Source organism: Oryza sativa, chromosome 4 (assembly GCF_034140825.1).
Source record: "Oryza sativa Japonica Group chromosome 4, ASM3414082v1".
NCBI lineage: Eukaryota > Viridiplantae > Streptophyta > Magnoliopsida > Poales > Poaceae > Oryza > Oryza sativa.
The window spans coordinates 23,844,296-23,861,382 of record NC_089038.1 but is presented as its reverse complement, the minus strand read 5'-3'; the positions used below and the strand labels follow the sequence as shown (position 1 = coordinate 23,861,382).

The window sequence follows — 17,087 nt, the reverse complement described above, 5'->3', positions numbered from 1 at the left end:
TTAAAGCCAAACTTTTTTTTATCTTTGACCAAATTTATAAAAAATATATATTAATATTTTCCACATAAATAAAGAAACTATCAAAATAAAAATGCTATAAATGTTGCTATATTTTTCTATAAATTTGATTAAAATTTTATTAGGTATGATTTTAAAAGAATCAAAGCGACTTATAATATGATGAAGTGGAGAAAGTAGCAATATAGGTTCAGATTGAACACAACCTGAACTACGAATTTAGGTAAGGGACATATTCAAATTCTTAATGAATTCAGATAGGAGAAATATTCAAATTCGTAGTGTTATATTTAGGATAAAGGGAGTAAATAACAGTATAACTTCCATAGTAATAGAGAATTTTTCGTAATCTAAGGCTGGAAGTAATGTCGAAGACAATGAAAAAAAAAAGGCTAAAAGCGATACTAGTACTAACTAAATGCCCGTGCTTTGCTACGGTTAAACGAAAATGTATTAATGTGGTGTTCATCTTTTTGCTAAAGGGAATGTTCATCTTAATCTAATTTTTTTGTGTTTATCCATTTAGATTTGAATCTGTTTTAATACTAAGAAGTTCAAGTGGTAACTTGCAAAATTTACAATGGAAGTAGGTGGGGTGACAGATTCACTGCCACCATCGTTACCTTCTTTTAAACTACTCCCTCCGTTTCAAGTTATAAGATGTTTTAACTTTCGTCAAAGTCAAACTGATTCAGGTTTGACTAAGTTTATAGAAAAAAAAATTCGATCCAAGATAAATTTATTATAAAAATACATTTAATTATTAATTTAATAAAAACTAATTTGGTAATGTAAATACTATATTTGTCTATAAACTTAGTCAAATTTGAAACAGTTTGACTTTGACTTTAACCAAAGTTTTATAAACTGAAAACAAATATAGATAAATGCAAGTAGCGTCCACTTCACCTCTCTTCTTTCGACGCGGATGCGGCCGTCCACTGGATAACTCACGGACGTCTGGGGAAATAACTAACCCCCCGTGCCGCCTAAACAACGGCTAACGTCCACCCCAATCCACGCGACGCTATACCTCGCGGTTCTCCCACTTCTCCTTCCTCCTCCATAAACCGCGAAAGAAAATGGAAGCTCTCGCTATCGGATCCGCACCTCCCCGCCCGCCGGGCCTCGCACTCCCACCCCTCACCCGTCACCACCACCTCCTCCTCCACCGCTCCAAAACCCTAGCCCCTCGCCGTTTCGTCGCCGCCGCGCCCATGGACGCCGCCGCCGCCGCCGCCGGCCGGGGCGGCCCCGCCCCTCCCCGCTGCGCCCGCGCCGAGACGGTAATTAAGCTACGATCCCCTCCTCCTTGCCGCCTCGGAGCTGGATGCCACTCGGAGAAAATCTGTGAGAGGTTTATTAATTTGTGTGGCTTAGCTTATCGTTGCAGGATTCGGAGGATGCGGTCGCGACGACAAGCTCGCCGCACTCCGCCGAGGCCGCGGGCGCGGCGGAGCAGGGGAACGGGGCCCCGGCCCCGGTGGCGGATGCCGCCGACGTCGAGGGGGTTGACGGGATAAGGATCCGGAGGCGCCCCGTGACCGGGCCGCCGGTGCACTACGTGGGGCCGTTCCAGTTCCGCCTCGAGAACGAGGGGAACACGCCGCGGAACATCCTCGAGAGGATCGTGTGGGACAAGGAAGCCGAGGTTTCACAGGCACGGTTCATGCTTTTTTTTTTCCTACTCTCCGAGGAGCAAACAATGTGTGACAGTGTGTGTGTGTGAGAGAGAGAGAGAGAGAGAGAGCCAGTGTACGCTACTCTCGGATGTGAATTTCTGGAAATTTGTGGCTCTGGCAGATGAAGGAGAGAAGGCCACTGTACATGCTGAAGGGGCCGCTGGAGAATGCTCCTCCGGTGAGGGATTTCGTTGGGGTGTTGAAGGCGTCTTTTGATCGGACTGGTCTGCCTGCTCTGATTGCAGAGGTCAAGAAGGCTTCACCGAGCCGCGGTGTCCTGAGGGAGGACTTCGAGCCGGTGAGTTTGGGGGGATGAAAACACATGCTAAGATTAGGTGTATGGATCTTTAAATGTTACCCTGTATGATATCGGAATTCACCTGCTAGATGGATGTGAATCATAGTTGGTACACTATCATTGCAGCGAGTGTTTGTTTTACTAAGTTATCTGTAGAATTTTAGCAATTTAAATCTGATATTTATTTAGTGAACTGGTTATTACAGCCTGATTGGTAACGATTGATCAATTTATCTCCTGTCATACAACAGAAGGGTAGAAATGTCATGGTGACTGTCCTTTTATTTACTTTAAGGGATTGGAATCGATCATTTCAAACTTTACACACACATATTAGCTGTGCGCTCGCTGAAATGTTGCAGAATAGTCATTGTCTTTATGTTGAATAACATATATTTATAATGGTCATAGCTCTATGGCATTCCCCCTGATACCGACTTATCTCAATCTTCAAGCAACAAATTTTTACTATGTTACATAGAATTTCATGATGCCTTCCTTTTATCTTTTAGTTGTGTACTTATGGCACTACCACTTTAATTGCGTAACTACCAGTTAGTGATATCTTCATTTGTTGACATTCTGAATAAAGATTCATGCTTTTGTCTTAAAGAAACAACTTGGTTACTTTTCATGTGTAAGAAGAAAATGCACCTAAATAGCTAACTGATGTTTGTGGGGGACAAACAGGTTCAGATCGCCCAAACATATGAGAAAAATGGAGCAGCATGCTTAAGTGTTCTCACAGATGCAAAATACTTTCAGGTCAGTAATCTTTTCCCTTTTGACAATTTGGCTACTCCTCTGATGCATTACGAAATTATGCATGCTGAATTTGTTTCCGTTTGTTATGTAATCAGGGAAGTTTTGACTATTTGGATGCTATACGCAATGCTGGAGTACAGGTCTGTAAATTTGCTCATATGTTGTACTTCCACTTACAGCAGTCAAGGAAATTCAGTTGTGTGGTTCGAATGTATGGAAAGGCTCATTCTCTTGAATTTCTAAATGCAGTGTCCTCTGCTGTGCAAAGAGTTCATTGTTGATGCCTGGCAACTTTACTATGCGCGTTTGAAGGGAGCAGATGCTGTTCTTCTGATTGCTGCTGTCTTACCTGATCTTGATATCAAGTATATGTTGAAAATATGCAAAATACTTGGCATGGCTGCTTTAGTTGAGGTTAGCTGAGTTATTTGTGATATGTTTTACATGTCAAAGCACTTCCAACTCTCTTATGTTAGCTGCTTTGGAGTCATTCTACTAGTGTTGCAACTTCCAATTCATTTTCTTCTTCCAAGTAAATCAAATGCAACCTCAATATTCAAATTTTGATTTAATAAACAAGCTAAATGTGTTCTGAAGGTGCATGATGAAAGGGAAATGGACCGTGTGTTAGGGATAGATGGTGTCCAGCTCATCGGCATCAATAACCGTAACCTCGGTATGTTATTCTTGTTTCACATGTTTAGACAAGTTACTTTGGCACATATATTATATAACAATGTATGGATTCAACTGCCAGTGTGACCACACAATTCTTTGTCAGATTTGTTCCCTATAAGTCACTGTGGCTAAGCTATCATGGTGCCACCTGAAAACCTGTTGGCTCATATTGAACTAGTGGCTTGTGCATTTTCATCTATCGCCACACTAGTGGCTCATGTTGAAGTTTCTATTACACATGGTTGAAAAGTGATTTGGGAAATTATGGATAAACTAAGCTATTTGATTCTTAAAACTAGAACTAGAGTTCATTTATAAATCTAGCATTCAGTCAGTCAAACATGATAGTGTGGTCCGTTTCAGAACTGGGCTTTTAGAGCTGCTAATGTTATATTTCAATTCTTCATATAATTCACTGCAAATTAAATATTATTGCAGAGACTTTTCAAGTTGATATTTCAAACACTAAAAATCTTCTTGAGGGTGAAAGAGGACAAACTATAGCTCAGAAAGGCATAATTGTAAGTGCTTCTTTAACTTAAGTTCTGTTGAAATACAAGAGAATTCTTACCATAGCTCAGGAAGGCATAATTCTAAGTCAATGGTTTCCCGGCCTGTTTTCAGGTTGTAGGGGAATCAGGGCTGTTCACACCAGACCATATTTCATTCGTTCAGAATGCTGGGGTTAAAGCTGTAAGTGAGCCATGAGACACTTCCAAATGAGCACCAAGCTGTACCGACAATCTGGCATTCCCTGATTTCTTCTGCGCTGACTCCTCCCTTACGATGCTGTAGGTTCTCGTTGGGGAGTCTCTCATCAAGCAGGAGGATCCTGGCAAAGCAATCGCTGGGCTTTTCGGCAAAGACATCTCACCTGTGAGTGCTGCGTAAAGTCTAAAGACAAACAGAGTGGCAGAGAGGCTGAGAAATGATGGAGCACATCATCATATTGTACAGGGAGAGATGGAGCAATTAGCTTTTCTGGAGAGTTTTTGGTCAGCCATTTTTTGTTTACTAAACTCGATCAGTTCTTCCCATATACTCTTGTGACCAAACCTTTTCGACCAATACAAATGGTTCACTGCAAAGAAATATATGATCGAATAAGTTGGATTTAATTGCAAGGAGTACGAGTTCATATTTCCTTTGGAATATGGAACATCAAAATCTGACACACGATTTCTTAAGGCTCATACTTTATGCTTGTCTATTGTGATTTTTCTCCCCAGAAAAGTAACACTGCAAAGCAAATTTAGAGCATGACGCATTAACCCGAGTAGTCGATCCTGAGTTTAAATCTTCATATGAGTGAATTTCAGATTGGATTATTTGAGATGCTAAGTTACTAATTTAAATGGTGCATATATCCGGTTGGATATAGAGACCGGGTAAAAAACTCCCAGATTGGTGCATTGGTGCAATCAGCCTTAGGTCGCATGGAAACGTATTAACGAAAGGCGTATTCCTGTTTCGTTCACGACTTTTGCAGACGGGCCATATGTGACTCGAGCTCAAGTGTTTCTGCCATTTTGACTCGAACCCATCCACGGCAACGAAACCGAGCCCAACCCACTTTGCCCCGCCTCCACCCTACGGCGCCGGCGGCCATGCAGCGCCGCCGCCACCCCCTCCTCCTCCTCCCCCGCCGCCGCCCGCCGTCCAGAACCCTACTCTCCCGCCTGCTCTCCTCCTCGCCGCCCGCCAGCGGCGGCGGCGGCGGCGGGGGAGGAGGAGGGGTGGCGGTGAAGCAGGTGACGCGGGGGAACCTGGCGGAGGCGCTGGAGGAGCTCCGCGCGCGGGTGCGGGGCGCGGCGTTCGTGGGGATCGACCTGGAGATGAGCGGCGTGACGAGCGCGCCGTGGAGGGACACCCTCGAGCTCGACCGCGCCGACGTCCGCTACCTCAAGCTCCGCGACTCCGCGGAGCGGTTCGCGGCCCTGCAGCTCGGCGTCTGCCCCTTCCGCTGGGACCCCGCCAAGTCCGCCTTCGTCGCCCACCCGTACGCCGCCCCCCCCCCCCCCCCCCCCCCCCCCCCCCGCGCAGTTCTCCCTCACCTCTCCCCCCGATCCCTTCCTGTTCGAATCCACTAGTTGAACTAGAACCTAATAATATAACACGGGTTTAACACTAGCACATTGTGAATTGGTTTCGGTTTTGCAGCTTCCGTGCTGTAGTAGCTTGCTAATTGCCTTTCTGTTCGAATCCACTAGTTGAACTAGAACCTAATAATATAACACGCGTTTAACACTAGCACATTGTGAATTGGTTTCGGTTTTGCAGCTTCCGTGCAGTAGTAGCTTGCAGTTCACCGATAATTTTAGCTGCCGGTGGTTGCATTTTGATGCATTCGTGATTGGTAGGTTACAGTGATTATACTGTTAGTACTTGTGCCGGACATAGCACCTGGTGAGCTTCTTGACACAAGGGGTGCCATTCTTGACTTAGCCTATTAAGAAGCTGCGATTGTTGTATAAGATTTGGGGTTACAGACTTACAGTCTTACAGATTGGGTTGGTGATTGCAACTATTGAATTCAAGCGCTCCTTTTCTTATTAGGAAAACTCCAATATTGGCTTTGTATCGAGAAAGGTTTGGCAAAATTCTGCAGATATGTACTGTTTTACTTTAGAAGATTGCTGAGAAGTTAACTGGTATTCAACAATTATGCTCACAGAGCACGGAGTAAGACAACACCCAAGAAAAATTGATCAGGAACTCAGAAAACCTAGAATGGTTATTGAATGAGTGCTCTCTAGAAAGGCAAATTTCTTTTATAAACTATAACTCTCCATATCCCTTCTGGAGAGAGTTTTGGTATGGCAGGTTTGCATTTTTTTAATAATTTGATGAGATGTTTTACGGTCCTTGCAAGTTACTAGAGTTACTTCCACTTTGAAGAAATATCAGCCATTTATCGCTCTAAAGTGTAGGCACCTCTAGTACATTTCAAGAACACGTAAAACATCTCAACCTTTGATATTTCTGAAAGTGAAGGTACTTCTAGTACATTTGAAGCACCATAAAATATCTCTTTGTTTGTTTGTTTCGCAATCAGATCTGCCATCGACATTCTTTCCCAAGACATAACCATTTCTTCTCACTTTACCAGGCATAACTTCTTTATCTTTTCTCGGAATGAGCCCCTGAATGATTGTTCAACACATGAATTTCTGTGTCAGACCACATCGATTGACTTCCTTGCAAAGTACCAGTTTGATTTCAACACATGCTTCCGTGAAGGTGCTTTCTCTTATCTGTGCTACTTGGTTTATTAAAGCTACTGCATACATGGTTCTGAATTTATCAATCCAAAACTGCAGGATTGTCCTTGGTCACAGATTAATCACTTTTTTGGGTTTAATTAATGGGCTAGTACATCTGAACCATGCATTCAAAGTGGAGCATCTCTTTATTTACAATATTTGGTTAATCTCAGGAATATATTATTTATCCAGAACACAAGAAGAAGAGGCACTTCAGAAATTATATACATTGCATAATAATGAAACATCTGCATATCCAAACACTTCCGAGGAGGAAGAAGATGCGCCATTAAAGAGTGCTGCGGATGTTCTTTTCACAGAAAGAATGAAGATCAAATTCAATGAGTGGCGCAATTCAATAGTCAGCAATCAAAGAGTCGATGACCATAGGTCAGAAAACTTCAAATTCGCAGACCAGTTCCAGACTGTTTTCTTCAAAATGCGTCCTGCTATCATGCTTAATGGATTCACGTCACATCAGTTAAAGTTAATCCGACAGGTATTATTTGATTTCTTCATTACCTTGGAATATAGGGACAGCTGGACATTCGATTTGTGAAAAACCTAATCACATGCTTCTGGAGTTTAGCTTCTTAGAGTTCTGTAGGGTTCCATACGTCCTTTGGTTACAAGGTACTTGTCTCAATAAAATACTATATTTCCTGTCCAACATCTGTCTATTTTCATTTTGGTACTAAGCAGTAACGGTGGTTTGTGGAATCGCACCCATTTATGAGTAAACTTAGGATACATTAGAATTTAGATTGATATTTTCTGTTCAACATTCTTCAAATAATCAATGTTTTGTACACATAGTGATGCTTCTTGATTTGCACTATATCTGCTTCTACTCAGATAATATATTTTTTTTATTTTCCTCTACAGATTTTAAGAACACATTTTAGGGACCTTGTGTATGTGTGTACATTTTTGGAGGATGGCGTATCAGAGAAGAGAGTAGTTTATACAGACACCAATGAAGACAAGATATCCTTGATGGTAAGGAAAATATTACCTGTTGAAATGAAACACACTTCATTTCTTTTTATTAAAACAATACCTTTTTTTTTGCTGCTAACTGCTCCAGGCTTACTATTTGACTGAGAATCAAATGATGCCTTGTCGCATTTGAAATTTACATTTGTATTTTTCTTTGATTTTAGATTACTTCACCAATCTAAACATGTATGATGGTCTATTTGAGATATTTTTAATGATCAATAATCACCCTGGCTATTTTGCTACAGAAAAATGTTCGGGAAGATCTACTAAAAAGCAGGGAAGCAAAAGTCAAATCAGCAGTAGGGATCCGTCATGTCATTGATCTTCTTGCCTCAGAAAGGAAATTGATTGTTGGTCATAGTTGTTTCCTAGGTTCTCTCTCTCTCTCTCTCTCTCTCTCTCTCTCTCTCTCTCTCTCTCTCTCTCTCTCGCACACAGTTCTCCTGGATGTATTGGAATTTGCTCTGGTAGATGACCAACTTTGAATTGATGAGTGATGTCTAGCATAAGTTTTGATCTTCTACTAAATATCTTTATTTGCATACACAGATATTGCACAAATCTACAGCAAATTTGTTGGTCCTCTTCCTTCATCCATGGAGGAATTTGCCTTGAGTATCAACAGAATGTTCCCACATATGGCAGATACCAGGCATCTTATGTCTGTTAATGACGCGGTTCAGTATCGTATGAGGCACAAAAGCAAATCACTTTCGTCAGCCTTTTCATTGTTGTGCCCTGCACTTCATGCACCTGATGAGAAGTCATCCACCCTTCCTTCTGTGAGAATTGAAGTCGAGGCAGATGAAACAGTGTATGATTTCTTGTTATTTCTTGAAATATAATGTAATTATTGTTTCTGCATGTACACTTATACTCATCCTTAGTAGCACTAGTAGGTCTTACCAACTGGTACTATTTATGATGTTTCTATTTTGTTGTTTTTTTTCCTATTCTGCAGGTTATCTTGCTTCACTTCAGGTGCTAAGCATGAAGCAGGTTATGATGCATTCATGACTGGATGTGTTTTTGTTCAGCTCTGTGCTTATCATGGCATTAAATTTGAGCAACTCTCTCCCCTGGAGGACCTAGCAACAAACATTAATCTGAAGAAACACATCAATCTGCTGCCCCCATGCTGGAACAGTGGAACAGTGCTTGATTTGAGTACTGGCACGGAGAGACCAGATGCAGGTTATAAGCGTAGATATCCTGCTGCCGTGTATGACAACGTCATTCTTATCTGGGGATTCCAGTCTAAGGTGAGACCAAAGGATATAAAGGACTGCATCTGCAAAGTGTTTGGTCGAGCTTCTGTTACATCAGTCTTCCCGATTGATTCCACTGCGGTTCTTGTTCAATTCAGCAAACAAGAGTCTGTAAACGATTTCTTGGATCTGAAGGCTACCTTAGAGAGTGCAGATAGTGCTATTTCAGTCTTGCACCCTTTGTCAACTATACTGGAAGGAGGCAAAACACGAGCGGCAAAATATGATACCTACAGAGATATTTGCCGCTCCTCTGTATCAAAGTTCTCCTTCGCGGATCAAGCTGAAGCGGTTTGTTCAACTTCAAACAGCGAGTCCAAGTTCAAGGAGTGCAATGCTGCTGATGGATCCGGAGCATACGGGAGTGCTCTTGATGGAACTGTGCCTGCCTCGGTGCAGCAGTCAGGAGGAGCGAAGTCTGGCTCCAAGAATAAAGGCGACGATGATTTTTCATACCAGGATATCTTAGATGCGCTACAGGATGGCAAAACATCAGTTGGCAAACGAATGAGTAACGCATGACTTACATTTTTGCCTTCTCCTTGGGCCTGTCTGCTCTGAATAACAATTGTTTTGATGGGTATCTTATTTCATTAATCTACTTGGCAGGATGCCAAGATTGCTGTTTATTGTGTGCACATGGTGCACTGTAGGCTACAGAACCTTTTACTGATGAAAGGGAAAAAAAAAACTTTCTGATCTCATTTACAAGGGTGGTTGTTTCTGGAATCTGGACAGTGCCTTTCTCATTTTCTTGTTGGATACCATTTCTACGTATTCTTCGGTTTAAACCAAGAAAAGAAATTTCCCTAGATAAATTAAAGGGTCCAAAATATTCTGTGTAAGCCGATATTTTGTCACATTAAGGCTCTATTTTAAATGCAGGATAGGGAAACACAACGAAGACCCTTTGACAATATCAACGGAAAAAGAAAACAAATCAAAGGAAAGTTTTTAAGATGTTGTACACCATAGAAATACAATCCTAAAAAGAACAACTATAGTTGAATCCTTTAAAGTATGGCAGTTCTCAATTATGACATACCATTTCTACGCCCTTTTTTTTTTTTTTGAAAGTTCCGTTGAACGAAATTTACATGCAGTTTGTGTATGGTGAGGACTCATTGAACGCACAAGTTTTGCATGATAAAGCAATAATACTCCCCCTTTTTACTTCTCTCAAAACACATTTTTTAGCTCTTAACCGCTTAGTGAATGAAATGATTTCAATAAGAATTACTCCATCCATTCCAGAATAAACCAACCTCGTACGGTATGTGATACATTTTAGACACTGTTTTATTCTTCAACTCCAAACTTTAACTTCCTCGTCTTCTATTAGCATGATTTTCAAACGGTTAAATGGTGCGTTTTTTTAAAAAAAAAATCTATAGGAGTTGTTTTAAAAAACAAATAAATCTATTTTTCAACTTCATAATAGTTAATACTTAATTTATCAGGTGCTAATGAGATTTATTGTTTTGTGTGCAACAAAAATTTATCTCCAAATCTAGAGTCGAACAGTCGAACAGGGCCTTAGTACGATGAATCTATATACACAAGTATGTCTAGATTGATCATACTAAGATGTGCTATATCCGGTATGAGATTGTTTTATTCTGGAGGAAAGAAAGTATTTAGTTATATTTACTGATTGAGAAATGATTTGAGTAAGCCAATGAGCTAGTATTTAATCTACTCTTGGTCTTTTTTTACCCTTGATATTTCTACACTGGTCTTCCCCTGTTGGTCTGTTGGACTCTGGTTTTTACACTACTCAACAAAATCACCCAACCAAACGGAACACGCTAAACCCACCCACCCATCCCCCCATGGACGCCGGCGGCGAACTCACCGCCGTCGACGCCGCATTCCCGCCGGCGGAGGCGATCGCCGCCGTCCATGACTCCCACGCCCCCTCTCCCACCACCGAGGACGACTGCGACGACCTCTACGGCGACGTCGACCTCGGCTTCCTCCCCCTCTCGCCACCCTCCCACTACCCGACGTCCCCTCCCAAAACCCCCTCCCCCGGCCACTCCGCCCTGTCGCCGTCCCCGCCGCCGCCGCCTCGCCGCGGCCCGCTCCCGGACCCCACGGCGAAGGCGGAGCCGGAACCACCGAAACCCACCCCGCAGCAGCAGCCGCAGCCGCTCCTCCCCGCGGCAAAACCCGCCCCGCCGCGGGCGTCGCCACCCACCACGGCGGTGTTCATCGGCGAGCTCCCGTACTGGACGACGGACGCGGAGGTGGAGGGCGCGCTGGCGCCGCACGGCGCGCTCCACGGCCTCCACTTCTTCACCGACAAGCTCACCGGCAAGTCCCGCGGCTTCTGCCGCGCCGACTTCCTCAGCCCCGACGCGGCCGCGTCGGCCGCCGCCGCGCTCCACGGGCGCACCTTCGACGGGCGCCACTGCGTCGCCTCGCTCTCCTGCCCGCCCACGCTGCTCCCCCTCGGCGGCGGCGGCGGCGGCGATGACCCCCACGTCCACGCCCCGCGCGCCGCGCGCGGCCGAGGCCGAGGCCGAGGCGGCGGCCACGGGGGCAACTCGACGACAGCTCGGGGCAATGTGGGGCCTCCTCTTGGTGATCCGCCGGCTCTGGCTCCACCTCCACGGCCTCAGCTTCCATTCGGTGGTGGGATGTTGGGAGGCGGCGGCGGCGCTGGCTACGGCGGGTTCGCGCCGATGATAGGGCAGTGCAATGCGGCGATTGGTACCAGCATGATGCCATCGGTGATGTCGCCCCATGTGAACCCAGCGTTCCTGGCAGCCAGCGGCATGGCGATGGGTGGCACAGGGATGTGGTATGATCAGCGGATGACCGGCATGTGGGTTGGACAGCAGCCATGGAATTTTGGAGGTTACGGGATGCCGCGGCATCAGCAAAAACCGCCAATGCAGCAGCCCAACCGCAATGGAGACTATGGAACGGTGCGTGGCACGGCGCGGCGGGGAAGACCTGCAGGTGGTAGGAATGAGGGGGACACTGGCAATGCCAATGGCAATGAGAGGGGTTATCCAGATAGGAGGCAGTGTGGCCGTGGCCGTGATGGGTTTGATCTGTCCAGGAAGCATGGCCATGAGGAGAGGGGTCGATATCGGCCGCGAGTGCTGGAGGAGGAGAGGGAGCATGAAAGGAATTGGGATGAGAGTGATCGTTATGGAGGTGACAGGAGGAGGTACCAGGAGTATCCTGAGCGTGACTTCGAGAGGAGAGGCCGGGTGAGGTCACGGAGTTCATCAAGGGATGGTGATGATGATGATCATCCAGGAAGGCATTGCTGATTTCCCGCACTTCCTATCGTCTTCAGGCCAAATGGTAATTAAAACTCCAATAAGCATTCTCTTATTAACAGTTCTCTATTATATATCTTCTCTACGTAGTTTAAGCAGTGTCTCAGTGTCTCTTTCTGATGTTTACTCGCTGAGATTGTGTTACCCAGGCACTAATTTGGAGAAACTGTTCATTATGCTCTAACTTGTAATTTAGTTTTGACACTTTCTGTTAGACTTTTGCAACTATGTATAGGGGTTCTTCTGATATTCTTGTGTAACAGTATAGAGAAGCTCCTTTGATTGGTAGTACCCTTTAGTCCATGTTTTATTGTACCAAAAACATAGGAAGGTTTTGGATGAACATGGAAGCAAAACGTCACAACAGACCTCACAAGGTTATGGTGTGGAAGAAATGTGGATTTTATGGAAGTTTTCACTCAGGCTTATGCATCATCTCATTAATTTTACGGTGCTTCTCTTCAAAATGTTAGTATGGTGTCATATCTGTTTCTTTTTTACTCAACCAATAGCCATTATGATGCATTAGTCAATGTGACAAACAATTTTGTGCATTTTTTTAGGTGTCTTTTGCTCTTTTCCTGACAATGAGCAGGGGACCTGCTTATTCATTTTAGAATTTTGAACTAAACTGTAATAGTTGCAACTTGTTGTTTACTGTGTAGTCGATTATTATATCATTTTCAGTTCTTTTGGAAATAATGTTAAACATGAATCATAATATCTCACAGTATTTTGTTTGATTATTTATTTATTTTATGTAATTTCCATGTACTATTACTCACCATATGTGTTGGCCACATCTTATATTCTTACCCTTTTTTTCTGTTTGATGTTTTTATTGGAATGCTGTTTTCTATCTGGCTAAGTGTTTTTACTCCATGCTAATCCTGCAAAAATGAAGACTTCTTCCTGTTCATGGACGGTGTCAGGAAACATGTGAGTTTGCAAGTAGTTACTTATTACTAATACCCCTGAAATTCATCAGCCAGAATCAGATACCTCTTGTTCTTGTTCTCTTTAATTTCCAGCATTTGATCTTAGCAGTATCTAGCAGACATGTTTGGGCCATGTCATGCAGCATATGATCACACTTTTTCTAAAATTAGGAATGTGGAGTTTGACATACTAAAAAAAAAACATCAGATTCAGTTAGTTTTTGTCAGATGTGACTAGTAGCGTGTGGAATGAAGCTTTTATGCCACTAGCTCCTTTTCTCCATATGAGATATAATCGACGATATTGCTTATCTGCATATTCAAGGCAGACTTGGCTTCATGTCTGCTAGGAAGTTCGACTTAAATTTTACATTGCAATTTCAATTCCTTCACTAATTTTGTTTGCTGGATCCAATTGTACTGGATAATTGGAACACCAATAATATGCTCAGTTTCATTTTTGAGTGTTGATTTGGTCAAATATGCTGACTTTGCTTATTCATATATGCAGATAAATTATCAGTTCTTTTTCAGTCCTGGACAATTACTTCCGCTCCCCAGTCCGGCAGTCCCCCCGGAGTAACTGTAGAAACCATGCTTAGCCGTATCAACTATTAACTGAAGGAACAGAGAATGACACAAGTAAGAAGAACCTTATATATTCAGCACTAGTTAAACATAACTTATGGCAGTACATTTTGAGAACCCCTCTAATCTAAACTCTAAAGACGGTCGAGTGGTGGGTGACCTTACTTATGACATGAAGTGGTGGTGTAATGTTACACTACTCCAGAAATACTAACCATAAGCAAACTATTAGTACTAATAACTGTTCCCCTCGCAAAATCTCTCTCTCTTTTCTTTCAATCTTGCAAAAGAAGTGGCAGAATCCTTTCATTAGCTCCTGACTTGCTGCCCTGGCAATGTGGCAATCAGCTTTGTTTCATGTACTATGTACAGAGGCCCTATGGCCTTGTGTGCGTGTGGGCCATAGCTGCTGGGCCGTGGGCTCGCTGGCCTTTTACGCCGGTTAATCGGCAGATGGAGATTTTGGTCCATAACTGCTGGGCCTTGATTTCGCTGGAGAGTACATATGTGGGCAAACAGGCTGCGGCGATTGCTAACGGTGGCACATCATCATCAGCTTGGGCGCAGCGAGCACCCGCACCAGCACCAGGCCGGCCGCGCCGTACCTTTCAGTGCTTTTCACCAGGTTTAACTTTTCGATTTCGATGTAAAAACCACTCGTCACCGGTTTGCCGAAATCCAATTGAAAACCGGTAAAAACCAATAACTTTTGGTCAATATTGACCGGTTTTTATAAACCGAGATCTAGCGGTTTCATAAAAGCTAATCAGTTATCGCGAAATTTCATCGGTTGTGTGAACCCTTGCCTTTCACCGGACCTATACCGAACGAGACCCTCCTAAGGCAGCAGCAGCAGCGGCAGGCAACGGCAGCAGCTGGCGCTCCGATTTAATGAGCGGGGTCTTATTAATTCCGTCGGTCCATGACCGCCGCCCACATGCGCGGCTGGCTTGGCTTCTTCCGTTCCTCTTCAATCATCTGGCACCACCATACAGCCAAAACAGGCATCTTCAGTCTTCAGATTCAGACACTGCATGCGCGTACGTACGTACACGCTGCTGCTACGCGTACCGGCGTACGAACCCCGTGTATGTGTGTATATATACTCCCTTTGTCTAAAAAAGAAAAAGACAAACCCTGAGTTTCCGTGTCTAATATTTGACTATCCGTTTTATATAATTTTTCTTTATAATTAGTATTTTCATTGTTGTTAGATGATAAAATATAATTAATACTTTATACGTGATTTGTCTTTTTGATTTTTTTAATAATTTTTTCAAATAAGACGGACGGTCAAACGTTGTACACGGAAACACAGGGTTTGTATTATTTTAGGACGGAGGGAATAGGTTGTACCGGTGTACCCACCTGGCTACCTACAGACACGTACCTGTGCTGTAAAGTGTTTACTGTCGGCGCCTACCTTGGCTCGTGTGCTCCTTCCATCACAAAACAAAAAAAAATTAATACGAGATGTGATATATGGGGGTGTTATATAGGGTATAATAACACCCCCATTCACATCAGGTATTATATAGAGTATTGCATGGGGTGTTCGGGTACTAATGAAAAAACTAATTATAAAATCCGTTGGTAAACCACGAGACGAATTTATTAAGCCTAATTAATCCGTCGTTAGCAAATGTTTACTATAGCACCACATTATCAAATCATGAAGCAATTAGGCTTAAAAGATTCGTCTCGCAAATTAGTTGCAATCTGTGCAATTAGTTATTTTTTTAAGCCTATATTTAATACTTCATGCAGATGTTCAAACATTCGATGTGACGGATAAAAAATTTTAAGATAGGATCCAAACAGGGCCATATTTTAATACTACGTGAACAGATAGAGTAAGCTTCTAAGCTCGCTTACAAACCTTTTTTCGCCCATAAACACTCTTTGCGCTCGGTTGGTGATCGTCATATTTTGCCCAAACTATTTTGCTATAAATCTGTTGGCAAATTTCTTCCTCGGAATTTGTTGATTTTTGAACCGTTTTAAGAGAAGATTTATCGATAAATGAATAGGTAATCCCTTAGCCAAACGCCCAAACCCAACCTGCCTCCTCTCGGGGAATTCGGCATGCGCCACGCTGCCAGAAAAAAAAAAGAAAAAAGAAAGAAAAACACGGAGAGGCCAAGCTAGCACCGTACCGACCTCACCTGCAACTGCAAGCACGCACACAACACGGGGGGGTTGTTGCTTCACGCAACTTTAACCACACAGCATCTCATCATCTCTCATGTGCCTCCACAGTACGCTCAGTCCATTCCTCTCTCAGCGACTCCACGCTGTACAGAACAAATTTTTCTTTAGGTTATTGGTATGGTTTATCTATTTTCTTCGTCTCAAAATATTGTCACCTACAATGGGATTTTGACCTTTACTAGGACAACGGATCGATCTGGACAGACGAAGGAAGTATTTAATTATAGAAATAAATTATATAATTTTTAGAAATATAAAAATGAATAGCTTAAAACAAGTGCTTAAGCAATGTAGTAGTAGAATTGTAGAAGACATTTGTTTAACACAAAACCACATTTCTAAAGATGTTGAGGAAATAATCCGTGACAATAACCTATTTGAATTGAAGTTAGCTGAAAAGAACTGACCGGTTGCATTGCATGCTAGGTAGGATGGCTTCTTAAATTAAACCACAAGGAACTAATTAAGCAACGCTAAGCTAAGCTCACGTGTCTCTCTGATCGAAACAAGTACATGCGGGTAGGCCTGAAACCGTGTACGTTTAACGAACTAGTACTGCTTAATTTGTTTCCTTAAACAAAGTGGGCATTCCAGAGGATGCAAGTGGCTCCCCTGCCTGCGACTGCGATCGATCAGATCCTTGGAAAATTCTCAAATCTTGGGCCTTGCAGTGGGGGCACGGATGCAGTCAAATGATTGGGCTGCGTCCCTCTTCGCATGCACACGCTGCATTCCCCCGGTTGGACTTTGCCCCAGCCTCACATGCATGCAATTTGGGTGATCTTTGTTTAATTAGAGCAGGTACAATAGTAGGCTATAAACCAGCTATAAACATATTTTAAAGATATAAAGGAAGAGAGAGAAGAGCAGCGGGCTACATATCTGTAGCCAGCTGTTACACGGACTCCAAGACGTAATGTGTTTATGACAGATAGGATCATGTATTAATAGTATAGTAAGCAACTATTATATGAATTGGCTATTATATTGACTATAAATGAATTAGAGCTAGTAGTTGGCTATACTATTAAGCTTGCTCTTAGTTTATGCCTAGCTAGCTAGGCCTTGGTTTTAATTAAG

General features: G+C 43.1%; 3 protein-coding genes across 4 annotated transcripts; all 3 read left to right on the top strand.

Moving 5' to 3' along the window:
• Window positions 1–1,020: 1,020 nt before the first annotated feature.
• Window positions 1,021–4,559, top strand: LOC4336102 (indole-3-glycerol phosphate synthase, chloroplastic). Its single transcript, XM_015781034.3, has 10 exons — window positions 1,021–1,304; window positions 1,412–1,678; window positions 1,822–1,998; window positions 2,689–2,763; window positions 2,859–2,903; window positions 3,013–3,177; window positions 3,361–3,439; window positions 3,880–3,962; window positions 4,066–4,134; window positions 4,237–4,559. Exons 1-10 carry the CDS (start codon window positions 1,101–1,103, stop codon window positions 4,330–4,332), a joined length of 1,260 nt encoding a protein of 419 aa, XP_015636520.1. The 5' UTR covers window positions 1,021–1,100; the 3' UTR covers window positions 4,333–4,559.
• Window positions 4,560–5,001: 442 nt separating this feature from the next.
• LOC9268289 (poly(A)-specific ribonuclease PARN) lies at window positions 5,002–9,678 on the top strand. Its single transcript, XM_015781032.3, has 7 exons — window positions 5,002–5,440; window positions 6,551–6,681; window positions 6,878–7,203; window positions 7,590–7,703; window positions 7,952–8,078; window positions 8,256–8,520; window positions 8,668–9,678. Exons 1-7 carry the CDS (start codon window positions 5,049–5,051, stop codon window positions 9,494–9,496), a joined length of 2,184 nt encoding a protein of 727 aa, XP_015636518.2. The 5' UTR covers window positions 5,002–5,048; the 3' UTR covers window positions 9,497–9,678.
• Window positions 9,679–10,771: 1,093 nt separating this feature from the next.
• On the top strand, window positions 10,772–13,890 carry LOC107277125 (uncharacterized). 2 transcript variants are annotated; one of them, XR_003241895.2, is made up of 3 exons: window positions 10,803–12,295; window positions 13,175–13,209; window positions 13,720–13,890. XR_003241895.2 is itself a non-coding variant. In XM_026024797.2 (2 exons), exon 1 carries the CDS (start codon window positions 10,807–10,809, stop codon window positions 12,259–12,261), a length of 1,455 nt encoding a protein of 484 aa, XP_025880582.1. In that variant the 5' UTR covers window positions 10,772–10,806; the 3' UTR covers window positions 12,262–12,295; window positions 13,720–13,890. The 2 variants fall into 2 exon arrangements, 1 of the variants encoding a protein (XP_025880582.1); XM_026024797.2 differs by lacking the exon at window positions 13,175–13,209 and having other exon boundaries at window positions 10,772–12,295.
• The last annotated feature ends 3,197 nt before the right edge of the window (window positions 13,891–17,087 follow it).

Coding starts and splice junctions, on each gene's coding strand:
- LOC9268289 (XM_015781032.3), top strand. CDS start 5,049: ATGCAGCGCCGCCGCCACCCCCTCCTCCTCCTCCCCCGCCGCCGCCCG. Junction 7,204..7,589: donor AGTTAAAGTTAATCCGACAG/GTATTATTTGAT, acceptor TTTCCTCTACAG/ATTTTAAGAACACATTTTAG. Junction 7,704..7,951: donor AAGACAAGATATCCTTGATG/GTAAGGAAAATA, acceptor ATTTTGCTACAG/AAAAATGTTCGGGAAGATCT.
- LOC4336102 (XM_015781034.3), top strand. CDS start 1,101: ATGGAAGCTCTCGCTATCGGATCCGCACCTCCCCGCCCGCCGGGCCTC. Junction 1,679..1,821: donor AGGAAGCCGAGGTTTCACAG/GCACGGTTCATG, acceptor TGGCTCTGGCAG/ATGAAGGAGAGAAGGCCACT. Junction 1,999..2,688: donor TGAGGGAGGACTTCGAGCCG/GTGAGTTTGGGG, acceptor GGGGACAAACAG/GTTCAGATCGCCCAAACATA.
- LOC107277125 (XM_026024797.2), top strand. CDS start 10,807: ATGGACGCCGGCGGCGAACTCACCGCCGTCGACGCCGCATTCCCGCCG.